The sequence below is a fragment of the Triticum urartu genome, chromosome 3A (assembly GCF_056163025.1).
Source record: "Triticum urartu cultivar PI428250 chromosome 3A, HENAU_Tu73, whole genome shotgun sequence".
In the NCBI taxonomy this organism is placed as follows: Eukaryota; Viridiplantae; Streptophyta; class Magnoliopsida; order Poales; family Poaceae; genus Triticum; species Triticum urartu.
The window spans coordinates 588,078,509-588,095,006 of NC_141875.1; the positions used below are offsets into that span (position 1 = coordinate 588,078,509).

The 16,498-nt window shown below is 44.9% G+C and overlaps 1 protein-coding gene across 1 annotated transcript; it reads right to left on the reverse strand.

The window, feature by feature from the left end:
* Window positions 1-346: 346 nt before the first annotated feature.
* LOC125548815 (uncharacterized) lies at window positions 347-1,468 on the reverse strand. Its single transcript, XM_048712354.2, has one exon. It carries the CDS (start codon window positions 1,295-1,297, stop codon window positions 749-751), a length of 549 nt encoding a protein of 182 aa, XP_048568311.2. The 5' UTR covers window positions 1,298-1,468; the 3' UTR covers window positions 347-748.
* Window positions 1,469-16,498: the final 15,030 nt, after the last annotated feature.

The following is a 16,498-nucleotide window of genomic DNA, read 5'->3' on the forward strand; positions in this document are numbered from 1 at the left end:
AGAGATGGCAGCATGCAATGCACATTTTGGGTAGCTAGCTAGCTAGCTGCATGCATTTGGGTAGGAGACGTCCATTTTGCTGTAAACTGTACGTCGTACTACGTGGCAGCACCCATCTTAGTATCTTAGCATCCACTGCAATATGAAAACTACTGCACCCCTCTGTCCTGCGTTAATATTAACTGCACGCGTGAGTCAAGTCCGGTCATTTTGCGTATATATTTTTCGTGCTATTTTTTTAGGTAAAAACATTAATTTGAACATTTCAGCACCATTTGGAGGTCTGGGGCAACAAAAAGCTGAGGAGTTTGGTAACTCGATCCTTAAGAAGATAAGAAATATTTCTTGAGCCACACATTACAACGCACATTTTTCATCAAACTAATCTCGGAGAATAAAGAAGGAAACAAGCCACAAACACATCACAGCAACCTGCAGTTTTAGCACAGAATCAACAGAAACACGTCATGTAATAACTAAGCTCCATGCATGCATATGATAACTAGCTCTAAAGAGTACAAACTCGATCTCATTCTCATCTCGATCCAACCATATGCATCATGCATCGATCTAGCATTGCATTCCAACACGCAGCATGCACACCAATTAACCCTAATTAGTGCCACATTGATCATCATTAGCTAGTAGCTTAGACTGGAGTGCTGGACGACATAGCATAGTACTGTACAAGCTTCGCTAGACGCTAGGCATGGATGGATGGATCGATATATATGTAGGAATCAAAGGGCTACCACACGGCGGCGACGAGTGCGGCGATGCCTACAACGAAGAAGACGCAAAGGGGCACGAAGAGCAGGACGTCGTGGGCGATGAACATGGCCGTCTCCACGTACATGTGGGCGGGGCAGCCGCTGAAGGCGACGGCGGCCGCAGCAGTGAAGGCGTCCTCGAGGTGGAAGTAGGTAAAGACGCTGACGACGTGCGTGAAGGCGGCGAAGGTCCAGCCGACGTGCAGCCGCCCCCATCTCCAGGCGTCCGGCGCGAAGGCGGCCACCGTGGTCGCCGCTGCCTGGGCGCCGGCGGGGAGCAGCAGCAGCAGCCCCTTGGCGCGCATGGTCGCCGCGTCCACCTCGGTGGCCGCGCACTGACCTCCCTGCGGCTTCAGCTGGGGCTGGAGGGTGACGGCGCAGAGGGCGAATGTCGCCGCCGCCCAGCCGAGAGCGAGGTGCACCTTCGCCACCGCACGGATGGCTCCCGTCGCCGCCCTGGAGCCATCTCCACCTGCAGCTGCTGCTTCACCGCCACCGGCAGCAGCACCACCTCCACCAGCATCCATCGCCGGCGCCGCACTTCGGGCTGTGCGTGTGGAGTGTGGTTTGTAGTGTGGCCTGTGTGTGCGCGCGCGCGGAGTGTGGCCTGTGTCACTGTGTGTGCCGAACGTGCAGCCACGGAAAATTCAGAGACGAGTTATTGGTGGGGAGAGGAGATACAAGTAGGTTAGGTTTGTAGCTTCAATCCGTGGTAGCTACAGTTCGCAAGATGAGCAATTGAGGCATTGCCGTTGGCGTGAACGAATGGTAGGGTGAGGAAACTTCTCTTTAATTTCGTTTCTAGTTTCTCTTTGTCTCTCTGTGGCTTGAGAATTGGGCGCCTGCTAGGCGTCATCCGGATGATGTCAGTGGAAAATAAGCCGCCTCACCCACCGTTGATTTGCGTCAATACGATATGATTTGGGCCGCTGGATTCGCTGAGACTGGACCACGCCATGACTTCAATCCCAACCTGCACATTTCCCAGCCAGCAACGCACCATCACACAGGTAACTCTAGCCAGAGCCGCACTTAGCCGGCGAGCACCAGCTGCAACCCTCAGGCTGCAGCGGCCACGTCGCTCGCAACCTCACAACAAAACGCCCGAGGAGCTTGCCATACATTGGCCACGGCAGCAGCGCCGACGAGCTCCGGAGTTGCAGCAACGCCTCTACTGTGATCACCTCTTCAAGCACCATTGATGCTCCATTACTGCACCAGCGATGCTCCGGCCATCTGCATATGGTCCATTGCAGCGCAGGTGATGCTCCGATGGCTCGGCAATGCTCGGTTGAAGCACCGGCAGTGTTCCCATTGCCAGACCATGCTCCATTGCACCACCGGTGATGCTCCGTTGCAACGTCGGTGATGTTCCGACAATCCGACAAATGCTTCATTACAGCACCGATGATGTCCCGGCAGCCCGACGATGCTCCATCGCAGCGCCGGTGATGTTCCAGCAGTCCGGCAAATGCTTCATTGCAGCACCAGCGATGTCCTGGCAGCCTGACGATGCTCCATCGCAGCATTGGTGATGCTGTGTTGCAGCGCCGGTGATGTTCCGGCAGTACGAAAATGCTTCATTGCAGCACCGGTGATGTCCCGGCAGCCCGACGATGCTCCATCGCGGCGTCGGTGATGCTCCGTCCGGTGATGTTCCGGCAGTCCGACAAATGCTTCATTGCAGCACACCGGCGATGTCCTGGCAGCCCGACGATGCTCCATCGCAACGCCGGTGATGCTCCATTGCCGGAGATATTTCGGCAGTCCAACGAGTGTTTCATCATAGCATCGGCGGAGTTTCATTGCAGCTCCATCGCGCATTGTGCAGCTCGGTGGCGCTCCATTGGAGCACCTGCGACTCCTTGCAGCAAGGATGATACTGCAACCTGGCGACCACGTTGACGCCCTCTCGAATCACGCCTTGCACGCGTTAGCGCCACATCTCAGCCCCGGCGGCCTTCACAGCAGCCCTGCGCTCACCCACGACAGGCTTGCAGCAAAGCCTTAGGCCGTCTTACAAACACTGGCCAGGAGGAGGAGAGGGGTCACACAGAGCTAGCAGCAGCCATGCATGGCGTTCGTGTGGAAAAGAAAGTATGAGAGGGAGGAAGAAGAAGGTGAGGATAAGGTTTGTTAAGGAGAGACGCGGTACGTGGTGCTGGGTAGTTCACCGTGGACGCGTGGCAGGCAGACGAGGCGGCTGATTTCTTTCCAGAAATCAGCCGGATGGATTTAAGTGTTTCCCATATCATTGGTAGTCATAGAACTTGCGTGTGATGTACAGTTTGGTGCTAAAACTTGAAAAGTACGATTTTCTAGTCATCTAACTTGTGTTCGGGTGCAAATACGGTCACTTCGGCAGTCTGCGCGCGTATCCGTCAATGGCATGGCATGCCAAGCATACACAGGCCCACTGTCAGCGACATATATTGCTTCATGGCGACACGTGTTTTTTCACAGAACCCTCAAATTTATTTAATTATGAACAAAGGCCCTCAAATAAAATAAAAAAGGACGCAGCTGATCGATTCGAACCAATGACTATCTAATAATACACTTGCATGTAAATCCATCACACCAGCGCAGGTTCACCTTAAAAGTGGACTACTAAATATTCAATTATACACATATAACCCCCGCAAAAAAAAATTATACACATATAATCCCCAGTGTAAAGTGAATGACGGGTGAAACACAGCTCGGTCAACGTGTCAAGTTTTCTTAAGGTGCCTGGCGGAACTGATCTCTCGACGTTGAACATGGCTGCACATCAGCTAACCCACTACACCAAGTACCTATTTGTTTTGAACATGGCCGAACATGAGCTAACCACTTCAATAAGTACCTACCTGTGTTCATAAAAAGAAACACGGAATTTTATGTTTTTGCAATGACGACTATTAGTATACAAATAATTTTTCTCAAACATAATTTCCACTAATAGAAAAAATTGTTACGCCCGAAATTTTTGAATTAAATGAGAGAAACTAGTCTAACAATACATGGACGTAACTTAAATTCTCATATAGGCTTCAATATCAGACCCTCTTTTGGGAAATATTTATTTGTACTATTCATGCTCATTTAAAAAAATTGAATTATCTAATGTATTGTTCTCGGTGCCGCAACAATGAATTGGACTCACGACTTCCTATGGAAGGAGTCGGGTTGACCACTGTACATGAAGCACTTATTTAAAGTAATGTGTTAAACTAAATATATTTAGGCATTAAAAAAATTTAATTCAAATTTTATTTCAAAATATCGGGTAAGAAAAACCCGGAATTGATGAAATATTTTGAAAAGCGGATTTTGCAGCCACTTCAAATGAAAAACAGGAATAAAAAATATTGCTCGTGAACAAATTTGTTTACGTTTTGGGTTAAATATTATACATTTTGGCGCATTTTTTCTCGAATTTCATTTGAAAATTTCTGTCAAGAAAAGATTTTTCGGAAACCTATATTTTGGCCGAACAAGGGTAAATGGAATCACGAAAAAATGTGCATTCGGAATAAGAGTAAATGTATATCCATATAGAGATGAAAATGTGCTTGGTAGAGTGGTTCGCTAGTGCGGGCGCGTATATGAAGATGCGAGTTTGAACCCCTACTGCGCCCTTTTTATATCTCATTTCTCACACCCACAACATGCTGACAAGTGCGACCCGAACGTGCTGATGACGGCTGCTGTGTATTTAAATATATAGCGAGGAGTGTTTCTGCGAAAAGACACGTACACGTGTTGCACCAATTTGTTTGTCACCGACAGTGGGCCATGGCACCGCTCGCATGCCAAGCAAGTACAGAATATGTCCGGATACAGACAAAGTGAGTGACCGTATTTGCACGAAATAAAAGTTATGTGACCACAATTTTGTATTTTATAAGTTTTGTAACTAAACTAAACATTAAGCGCAAGTTATATGACTCTCGGTGATATTACGTCGTGGCTTGACGACTAAGCGAAGTTAATAGCTAGCATGTACGTTTTCATGCATGGTCATGAGGATAAGATTCAAACAAAGGAGTTTGGCATGCGATGCATGGTCAATGATCTGAGATACTATTGCATGTGGGTAGGGCTGGGCATTCGGTATAAACCGAAAATTCGGTTTCTATCATTCGGTTATTTCACAAATTCGGTTAGCAAAACCAAAAACCGAAAATGATAGCCCAAAATAACTAACCGAAAATTCGGTTAACCAAATATTCGGTTCAGTTTCTCGGTTTATACCGAACAAATTTGCTTCAAGCATTTGTGCCAGCGGCACACTCTTATAGCCAAGAAAATTTGCCTCGTGTCTTCAGCCAGGCGAGGTGGGACTAAAGAAATAAGGTGTCTCTGGTTGTCTATTCACATGCGGACTAAGCATGCATGCACGTGGTCGGCCCATGGTCAAAGAAAGTTTGCATATTTTTAACAACGTCCAAGTTTGCTAGTGGGCACGCACATGGGCTAGTGGCTGGCTGGCTTGGTCCAGTAGCAACGTCGAGGCCTTGCCCTATAAAAAAAACAACATCGAGGCGAGAAGGACAGCGCCGTCGCTCCACGCCAGCCTTGCATTTGCATTCTGACTCTCTGTGTCTCACGGACACGTAGTGTTCGGTTTTGTTTCGGTTAACCGCATTAGAAACCGAACCAACCGAACTTAGTTTGGTTAGTACAAGTAGAAACCGAAATTTTCTGTATTATTGACAAAAACCGAAATTTCGGTTTTTTCGGTTTCGGCTTCGGTCCGGTGTTTGGTTTTTCGGTTTTTATGCTCACCCCTACATGTGGGGCCTCCACTCACATGCATGCATGTTTCATGATTTTGTTGTTGTTCACAAAGCGTGGTTTCAAGTTATGTTGCGACACAAGATAATGCACATGCGAGCGGTACATCAGACAAGATTAAGCACACGACTTAGGGCATCTTTGGACCCCAAAACAGATACGGTATTTGTTGACGCACGCGTCCGTGGACAATGATACGGGAGTTGGTCATCGAACCATGTCCTCATACATTTCAAACGGGACTTAAATAAACCAGGCGATTTTCATGCAAACCGGATTATTTAAACAAGACCACGTTCATCCCTTATATTTTTTGACATATTTAAACAAATGCATCCGGACCCTAACCTGGTCTAAATCTCCGTCGGCGCCTATCATCCAAGTCCTTATTGTTCCCCTCCGTGTCCATGTCCGGCGGCCGTGAGCCTCGAGAAGTGAAGGTGCGGTCGTCGGCGAGGAAGAGAGGACATGGGGCACGAACTGGCTCACGTGGACATGAGGCGCCGCTGTCTCCCATGCCCTAATCCTACTCGTCGGAGTCCGTGACCTGGGCGTCGCCGGTGGAGGTGAGGTCGACGATGGATTTGGATGAGCCGACATTATGGCTGTAGCGGTGCCAATGGCACGCAGCTGCCGGCATGCTCGTCTACGCGTCTGACGCCGTCACACGAGCGTTGCGCCCGCCACGTAGAGCGTCCGCTGCTCCTTGATAGAGTTTGGATTCTCCGCGACCATGGCCGCCATGGCCCCCTCACTGGCGAATTCTTTGTAGATTTGGCCCTCCGCCAGAGGGCGAAGTTGTAGCACTGCTCCTCCTGCGCCTGCCAGAACTCCTGTCACCGGCTTCTCGTCCATCATGACGGCGTCGAAGTGCGCCTCCGTCTGCTCCATGGTGAGGCCGACATGGATTGGCGCGGGTAGGAGCGCCAGATCTTCCTCGGAGGCTGCCTCCATCGTCGGGTCATTGTCGCTCACCTCCGGCGAGCTCGCCGGCAAGCCTGCTTGTATCCTCCGTGCACGACGGCCCAAACAGCGGGCCACAAGGTCGGCCACCTCATGCTTCTTCTTCATGGAGAGGCTCTTCCACATCGCTCTCGGGCTCATGGTCATGCCGGAGGTGATGCAAAAAGGAGGATTGGAAGCGGGCATGTTGTGGTGCGAATGGTGTTGGGCAAGGACGCGTTTAAATAGCGGGTGCCAGCCATGCGTAGCGGCGGTTTGTCTCAATGCATGCGCCGAAGTGGGTTTCCAAGATATGATTACTTGAACCTTTCCAAGCCTAAAATCTTGTACTAAGCATGAATTTTGAGTGTCTATCCAAAACCCTGAAACCCGGCCTCTTCCATAAGTGTTCTCTATCAATTCCATTACCTTATCCTTACCCATGAGGTTCCTACATTTGATCCTAAATTGAGCTAGGAGTTGTTTCCGGGCATACTCAAAAAAAGGAACCGCGGGGGAGACCGGAGGCGTCGGTGTGGTGGAAATGCTGAGCTCCGCTGCTTGGTGAGGGGTTTCTCTGTCTGGACGGTGGGGCGAGCGTCGTGGCTGGCTGCTGGAACACCCATTATGTTGGGGAACATAGTAATTTCAAAAAATTTCCTACGCACACGCAAGATCATGGTGATGCATAGCAACGAGAGGGGAGAGTGTGATCTACGTACCCTTGTAGACCGATAGCGGAAGCGTTAGCACAACGCGTTTGATGTAGTCATACGTCTTCACGGCCCGACCGATCAAGCGCCGAAACTACGGCACCTCCGAGTTCTAGCACACGTTCAGCTCGATGACGATCCCCGGACTCCGATCCAGCAAAGTGTCAGGGAAGAGTTCCGTCAGCACGACGGCGTGGTGACGATCTTGATGTACTACCGTCGCAGGGCTTCGCCTAAGCACCGCTACAATATTATCGAGGATTATGGTGGAAGGGGGCACCGCACACGGCTAAGAATATGATCACGTGGATCAACTTGTGTGTCTAGGGGTGCCCCCTGCCCCCGTATATAAAGGATCAAGGGGAGGAGGCCGGTCGGCCCCTATGGCGCGCCAAGGAGGAGTCCTCCTCCTAGTAGGAGTAGGACTCCTACTAGGAGGGGGAAAGAAGTGGGGAGGGAGAAGGAAAGGGGGGCGCCGCCCCCCTCTCCTAGTCCAATTCGGACCAGGGGGAGGAGGCGCGCGGCCCATCTTTGGCTGCCCCTCTCTCTCTCCACTAAGGCCCATATGGCCCATTGCTTCTCCCGGGGGGTTCCGGTAACCCTCCGGCTCTCCGGTTTTCTCCGAAATCACCCGGAACACTTCCGGTGTCCGAATATAGCCGTCCAATATATCAATCTTTATGTCTCGACCATTTCGAGACTCCTCGTCATGTCCGTGGTCACATCCAGGACTCCGAACTAACTTCGGTACATCAAAACTCATAAACTCATAATATAACTGTCATCGAAACCTTAAGCGTGCGGACCCTACGGGTTCGAGAACAATGTAGACATGACCGATACACGTCTCCAGTCAATAACCAATAGCGAAACCTGGATGCTCATATTGGCTCCTACATATTCTACGAAGATCTTTATCGGTCAGACCGCATAACAACATACGTTGTTCCCTTTGTCATCGGTATGTTACTTGCCCGAGATTCGATCGTCGGTATCTTAATACCTAGTTCAATCTCGTTACCGACAAGTCTCTTTACTCATTTCGTAATACATCATCTGGCAACTAACTCATTAGTTGTAATGCTTGCAAGGCTTATGTGATGTGCATTACCGAGAGGGCCCAGAGATACCTCTCCGACAATCGGAGTGACAAATCCTAATCTCGAAATACGCCAACCCAACATTCATCTTTGGAGACACTTGTAGAGCTCCTTTATAATCACCCAGTTACGTTGTGATGTTTGGTAGCACACAAAGTGTTCCTCCGGTAAACGGGAGTTGCATAATCTCATAGTCATAGGAACATGTATAAGTCATGAAGAAAGCAATAGCAACATACTAAACGATCGGGTGCTAAGCTAATGGAATGGGTCATGTCAATCACATCATTCTCCTAATGATGTGATCCCATTAATCAAATGACAACACATGTCTATGGTTAGGAAACATAACCATCTTCGATTAATGAGCTAGTCAAGTAGAGGCATACTAGTGACACTTAGTTGGTCTATGTATTCACACATGTATTATGTTTCCGGTTAATACAGTTCTAGCATGAATAATAAACATTTATCATGAAATAAGGAAATAAATAATAACTTTATTATTGCCTCTAGGGCATATTTCCTTCAGTCTCCCACTTGCACTAGAGTCAATAATCTAGATTACACAGTAATGATTCTAACACCCATGGAGCTTTGGTGCTGATCATGTTTTGCTCGTGGAAGAGGCTTAGTTAACGGGTCTGCAACATTCAGATCCGTATGTATCTTGCAAATCTCTATGTCTCCCACCTGGACTAGATCCCGGATGGAGTTGAAGCGTCTCTTGATGTGCTTGGTTCTCTTGTGAAATCTGGATTCCTTTGCCAAGGCAATTGCACCAGTATTATCACAAAAGATTTTCATTGGACCCGATGCACTAGGTATGACACCTAGATCGGATATGAACTCCTTCATTCAGACTCCTTCGTTTGCTGCTTCCGAAGCAGCTATGTACTCCGCTTCACATGTAGATCCCGCCATAATGCTTTGTTTAGAACTGCACCAACTGACAGCTCCACCGTTTAATGTAAACACGTATCCGGTTTGCGATTTAGAATCGTCCGGATCAGTGTCAAAGCTTGCATCAACGTAACCATTTACGATGAGCTCTTTGTCACCTCCATATATGAGAAACATATCCTTAGTCCTTTTCAGGTATTTCAGGATGTTCTTGACCGCTGTCCAGTGATCCACTCCTGGATTACTTTGGTACCTCTCTGCTAGACTTATAGCAAGACACACATCAGGTCTGGTACACATCATTGCATACATGATAGAGCCTATGGCTGAAGCATAGGGAACATCTTTCATTTTCTCTCTTTCTTCTGCATTGGTCGGACTTTGAGTCTTACTCAATTTCACACCTTGTAACACAGGCAAGAATCCTTTCTTTGCTTGATCAATTTTGAACTTTTTCAAAACTTTGTCAAGGTATGTGCTTTGTGAAAGTCCAATTAAGCGTCTCGATCTGTCTCTATAGATCTTGATGCCCAATATGTAGGCAGCTTCACCGAGGTCTTTCATCGAAAAACTTTTATTCAAGTATCCCTTTATGCTATTCAGAAATTCTATATCATTTCCGATTAGTAATATGTCATCTACACATAATATCAGAAATGCTACAGAGCTCCCACTCACTTTCTTGTAAATACAGGCTTCTCCAAAAGTCTGTACAAAACCAAATGCTTTGATCACACTATCAAAGCGTTTATTCCAACTCCGAGAGGCTTGCACCAGTCCATAAATGGATCATTGGAGCTTGCACACTTTGTTAGCTCCCTCTGGATCGACAAAACCTTCCGGCTGCATCATATACAACTCTTCTTGGTTCTTGCAGAAACCCATTCAGGAATGCAGTTTTGACATCCATTTGCCAAATTTCATAATCATAAAATGTGGCAATTGCTAACATGATTCGGACAGACTTAAGCATCGCTACGGGTGAGAAGGTCTCATCGTAGTCAATCCCTTGAACTTGCCGAAAACCTTTTGCGACAAGTCGAGCTTTGTAGACAGTAACATTACCGTCAGCGTCAGTCTTCTTCTTGAAGATCCATTTATTCTCAATTGCTTGCCGATCATTGGGCAAGTCAACCAAAGTCCATACTTTGTTCTCATACATGGATCCTATCTCAGATTTCATGGCTTCAAGCCATTTTGCGGAATCTAGGCTCACCATCGCTTCTTCATAGTTCGTAGGTTCATCATGATCTAGTAGCATGACTTCCAGAACAGGATTACCGTACCACTCTGGCGCGGATCTTACTCTGGTTGATCTAGGAGGTTCAGTAGTATCTTCTTCTGAAGTTTCATGATCATTATCATTAGCTTCCTCACTAATTGGTGTAGGTGTCACAAAAACTGATTTTTGTGATGTACTACTTTCCAATAAGGGAGCAGGTACAGTTACCTCGTCAAGTTCTACTTTCCTCCCACTCACTTCTTTCGAGAGAAACTCCTTCTCTAGAAAGTTTCCGAATTTAGCAACAAAATTTTTGCCTTCGGATCTGTGATAGAAGGTGTATCCAATAGTTTCCTTTGGATATCCTATGAAGACACATTTCTCCGATTTGGGTTCGAGCTTATCAGGTTGAAGCTTTTTCACATAAGCATCGCAACCCCAAACTTTCAGAAACGACAACTTTGGTTTCTTGCCAAACCACAGTTCATAAGGCGTCGTCTCAACGGATTTTGATGGTGCCCTATTTAACGTGAATGCTGCCGTCTCTAGAGCATATCCCCAAAATGCTAGCGGTAAATTAGTAAGAGACATCATAGATCGCACCATATCTAGTAAAGTATGATTACAACGTTCGGACTAGTGGCTGGCTGGCTTGGTCCAGTAGCAACGTCGAGGCCTTGCCCTATAAAAAAAACAACATCGAGGCGAGAAGGACAGCGCCGTCGCTCCACGCCAGCCTTGCATTTGCATTCTGACTCTCTGTGTCTCACGGACACGTAGTGTTCGGTTTTGTTTATTGCGATTTATTGCGATTCTTTCTCAACTATTATTCGAATTGGAATAGTTTTATTACTTCAATGAAATCCATTTTTTTTTTCAAAAAGAAAATAAAAGACTATTTCAATTCCTATATAACTCTTATGTATCAGAATATGAATTTTTTTTGTTGTTTCTTCGTAAACAATCTTCTTGCTTACCATTAGCATCTTCTGGAACTTTTCTGGAACGAATCCACTTTTCTAGGAAGATGGAACATTTTGGGATAATGTACCCTGGTTTTTCTCGGAAAACCCTATGGTTCTTTATGGATCCTCTTATGCATTATGTTCGATATCAAGGAAAGGCAATTCTTGCATCAAAAGGCACTTTTTTTTTGAAGAAGAAATGGAAATGCTACCTTATCAATTTCTGGCAATATTATTTCTGTTTTTGGACTCAGCCGCGAAGAATCCATATAAACCAATTAGCAAACTCTTGCTTCGATTTTATGGGGTACCTTTCAAGTGTACAAAAAAGTTCTTTGTTAGTAAGGAATCAAATGCTGGAGAATTCATTTCTAATAGATACTCGAATGAAAAAATTCGATACCATAGTCCCCGCTACTCTCCTCATAGGATACTTATCAAAAGCTCAATTTTGTACTGGATCGGGGCATCCTATTAGTAAACCCATTTGGACAGATTTATCAGATTGGGATATTCTTGATCGATTTGGTCGGATATGTAGAAATCTTTTTCATTATCATAGTGGATCTTCGAAAAAACGGACTTTGTATCGACTAAAGTATATACTTCGACTTTCATGTGCTAGAACTTTAGCTCGTAAACATAAAAGCACGGTACGAACTTTTATGCAACGATTGGGTTCGGCATTTTTAGAAGAATTTTTTATGGAAGAAGAGCAAGTTTTTTCTTTGATGTTCACCAAAACAACTCTTTTTTCTTTCTGTGGATCACACACTGAGCGTATTTGGTATTTGGATATTATACGTATCAATGACCTGGTCAACCCTCTTAATTAATCATTAGACGAAATTAAGAAACAGGAAAGGGTTGATAAATGATCAAGAAAAAACTTTTCTATTTTTCATTCTGAAATGTTCTTTTTATTATAATAAAGAGTAGGTGAATCAACTTACTAATTAAAAAAATTAGTAGAACTTCCTCTTTGGAATAGAAATTGGCTATTTCTACATAGGGAAAGTCGTGTGCAATGAAAAATGCAAGCACGATTTGGGGAGGGATTTTTCTCTATTGTAACAAGGAAGAATTATCTACTCCATCCGACTAGTTCCGGGTTCGAGTCCCGGGCAACCCATATAGAAAAGACCCATCAAAGTTTTTCACTTTGACTCACTTCATTTACAAATACAAAATTATTGGTTTGGTTAATTTAGTTATATGGATAGCTAATCTTTGGGCTGACTTGGTTGACATTGGTATATAGTCTATGTTATACTGTTAAATAACAAGCCTTCTATTATCTATATTCTAGTTAATACGTGTGCTTGGGAGTCCTTGCAATTTGAATAAACCAAGATCTTACCATGACTGCAATTTTAGAGAGACGCGAAAGTACAAGCCTGTGGGGTCGCTTCTGCAACTGGATAACTAGCACTGAAAATCGTCTTTACATCGGATGGTTCGGTGTTTTGATGATCCCTACCTTATTGACCGCAACTTCTGTATTTATTATCGCCTTCATCGCTGCCCCTCCAGTAGATATTGATGGTATTCGTGAGCCTGTTTCTGGTTCTTTACTTTATGGAAACAATATTATCTCTGGTGCTATTATCCCTACTTCTGCGGCGATCGGATTGCACTTTTACCCAATTTGGGAAGCTGCATCTGTTGATGAGTGGTTATACAATGGTGGTCCTTATGAGCTAATTGTTCTACACTTCTTACTTGGTGTAGCTTGTTATATGGGTCGTGAGTGGGAACTTAGTTTCCGTCTGGGTATGCGTCCTTGGATTGCTGTTGCATATTCAGCTCCTGTTGCAGCTGCTACTGCTGTTTTCTTGATTTACCCTATTGGTCAAGGAAGCTTTTCTGATGGTATGCCTTTAGGAATCTCTGGTACTTTCAACTTTATGATTGTATTCCAGGCAGAGCACAACATCCTTATGCATCCATTCCACATGTTAGGTGTAGCTGGTGTATTCGGCGGTTCCCTATTCAGTGCTATGCATGGTTCCTTGGTAACCTCTAGTTTGATCAGGGAAACTACTGAAAATGAATCCGCTAATGAGGGTTACAAATTTGGTCAAGAGGAAGAAACTTATAATATTGTGGCTGCTCATGGTTATTTTGGCCGATTAATCTTCCAATATGCTAGTTTCAACAACTCTCGTTCTTTACACTTCTTCTTGGCTGCTTGGCCTGTAGTAGGAATCTGGTTCACTGCTTTAGGTATTAGTACTATGGCTTTCAACCTAAATGGTTTCAATTTCAACCAATCTGTAGTTGATAGTCAAGGTCGCGTTATTAATACTTGGGCTGATATCATCAACCGTGCTAACCTTGGTATGGAAGTAATGCACGAACGTAATGCTCACAACTTCCCTCTAGACTTAGCTGCTGTTGAAGTTCCATCTATTAATGGATAAGGTTTTTCTGCTAACATATAAGAATTTTTGAAGACAGAAATACCCAATATCTTGCTAGAACAAGATATTGGGTATTTCTGTCTTTATTTTGAATCTTTTTTTCTTCTTAATCTTTCTATTCAGAATTCAGTTAACGACGAGATTTAGTATCCTTTCTTGCATTTTCATAACTCGTGAAATGCCGAGTAGGCACGAATTCCCCCAATTTGCGACCTACCATAGGATTTGTTATGTAAATAGGTATATGTTCCTTTCCATTATGAATCGCGATTGTATGGCCAACCATTGTGGGTAGAATGCTAGATGCCCGGGACCACGTTACTATTGTTTCTTTCTCCTCCTTCATATTGACCTTTTCTATCTTTGCCAATAAATGATGAGCTACAAAAGGATTCGTTTTTTTTCGTGTCACAGCTGATTACTCCTTTTTTCCTTTTTAAAGAGTGGCATTCTATGTCCAATATCTCGATCGAAGTACGGAGGTCAGAATAAATAGAATAATGATCAATGGAAAAAAGAAAAAAATCCTTTAGCTGGATAAGGGGCGGATGTAGCCAAGTGGATCAAGGCAGTGGATTGTGAATCCACCATGCGCGGGTTCAATTCCCGTCGTTCGCCCATCGCATTATTGCAAATTCCAAAAATGCAATTTTCCATATTCCTAGTTACGTATTTACTTACGGCGACGAAGAATAAAACTATCGCTATATTTTTTCCTTTTCCTAGTTCTTCTTCCAAGCGCAGGATAACCCCAAGGGGTTGTGGGTTTTTTTCTACCAATGGGAGCTTTCCCTTCACCGCCCCCATGGGGGTGGTCCACAGGGTTCATAACTACCCCTCTTACTACGGGGCGTTTACCTAGCCAACACTTAGATCCGGCTCTACCCAAACTTTTTTGGTTCACCCCAACATTACCCACTTGTCCGACTGTTGCTAAGCAGTTTTGGGATACTAAACGGACCTCCCCAGATGGTAATCTTAAAGTGGCCGATTTACCCTCTTTTGCAATGAGTTTCGCTACAGCACCTGCTGCTCTAGCTAATTGCCCACCCCTTCCACGTGTGATTTCTATGTTATGCATGGCCGTGCCTAAGGGCATATCGGTTGAAGTAGATTCTTCTTTTCTCTCAAAAAACCCCTTCCCAAACTGTACAAGCTTCTTCCAAAGCATACGGCTTTCTAGATGTATATGACGATCTCTAGACAGATGGATCTTATATGAATCATATGATGAAGTACCACATGAGTGGATATATAGGAAAGGAATCCAAATCTGCCGAATCGCTCATGTTATGATCTTCTACATCCTAGGTCTCTGCGTTCCGTCATCTGGCTTATGTTCTTCATGTAGCATTCAGATCGAATGACTCTATGAAATTACGTCGATACTTCCACATATTATGGGTAACGTAGGAGACATCCCTATTTTCCCCCGGGGGTCTTAATTACCACTGCTTAGCTTTCAATTTGCCTCTGACCATCAAATTAAATGTGAATAACCCGTCCTCCTCTCTTTGAAACAAGGGGCGCTTCCGGTTCTGTGCGTGCTTCAAACAATTTTGTCTTCTCCATATTACCATATCTCTAGAGCCAATAATTTTCTATGAGGAACTACTGAACTCAATCACTTGCTGCCGTTACTCAACAGTTTTCTGTTGAGGTCTATCCCGTAGAGGTAGTCAAATTGGATCAGTGATCGATTTCTAGGTTTCGTCGTAAACCTAATTGGTTACTTCCAATTACGTAAATCAATAGTTCAAACCGCACTCAAAGGTAGGGCATTTCCCATTGATATAGGAACTTTTGTACCAGAAACAATAGTATCTCCAATTATAGCCCCTCTGGGATGTAAAATATATCTCTTCTCACCATCCCCATAGTGTATGAGACAAATGTATGCATTTCGATTAGGGTCGTATTCTATGGTTACGATTCTACCAGATATGTCTTTTTGATTCCGTCGAAAATCTATTTTACGGTATAGGCGCTTATGACCTCCCCCTCTATGCCTTGCGGTAATGATTCCTCTGGAATTACGACCTTTACCACAACGGTGCCGTCCATGGATCAAATTATTTCGTGGATTGGATTTCACTTGCCTGTCTACGGTTCCCTTGCGTGTGCTCGGGATAGGTGTTTTGTATAAATGTTTCGCCGTATTATTAAGTATTCTCCTTTAGTTTTTTTCTCTATCTAGAAGTGGAATAGAATAACCCGGTTGAAGGGTAATGATCATACGTCTGTAATGCATTGTATGGCCCAGAATAGGTCCTATTCTTCTACCTTTTCCAGGTAGTCGATGGCTATTCACAGCTACCACCTTAACACCAAAGAAGAGTTCGACCCAATGCTTTATTTCTGTCTTAGTGAATCCCGATTCGACATTAAAAGTATATTGATTCTTTCCCAATAAACGAAGACTTTTTTCTGTAAATACTGCGTATTTGATTCCATCCATAAATCGACTTTCCCTCCTATGCTCTGAGTTCCAGTATCGATAAGAATTCGAGTTCTTATTGTTCTTATGTTATGGTATGAATATACCATACCAATTCGTTATGTATGGATGATGGATGAGATTCCATGGATAGAGAGCCAGTTCCAATAGACTTATGGAATGTTCCCGTTCGTGTGCATCCAGCAGGAATTGAACCCGCAAATTTACCAATTATGAGTTG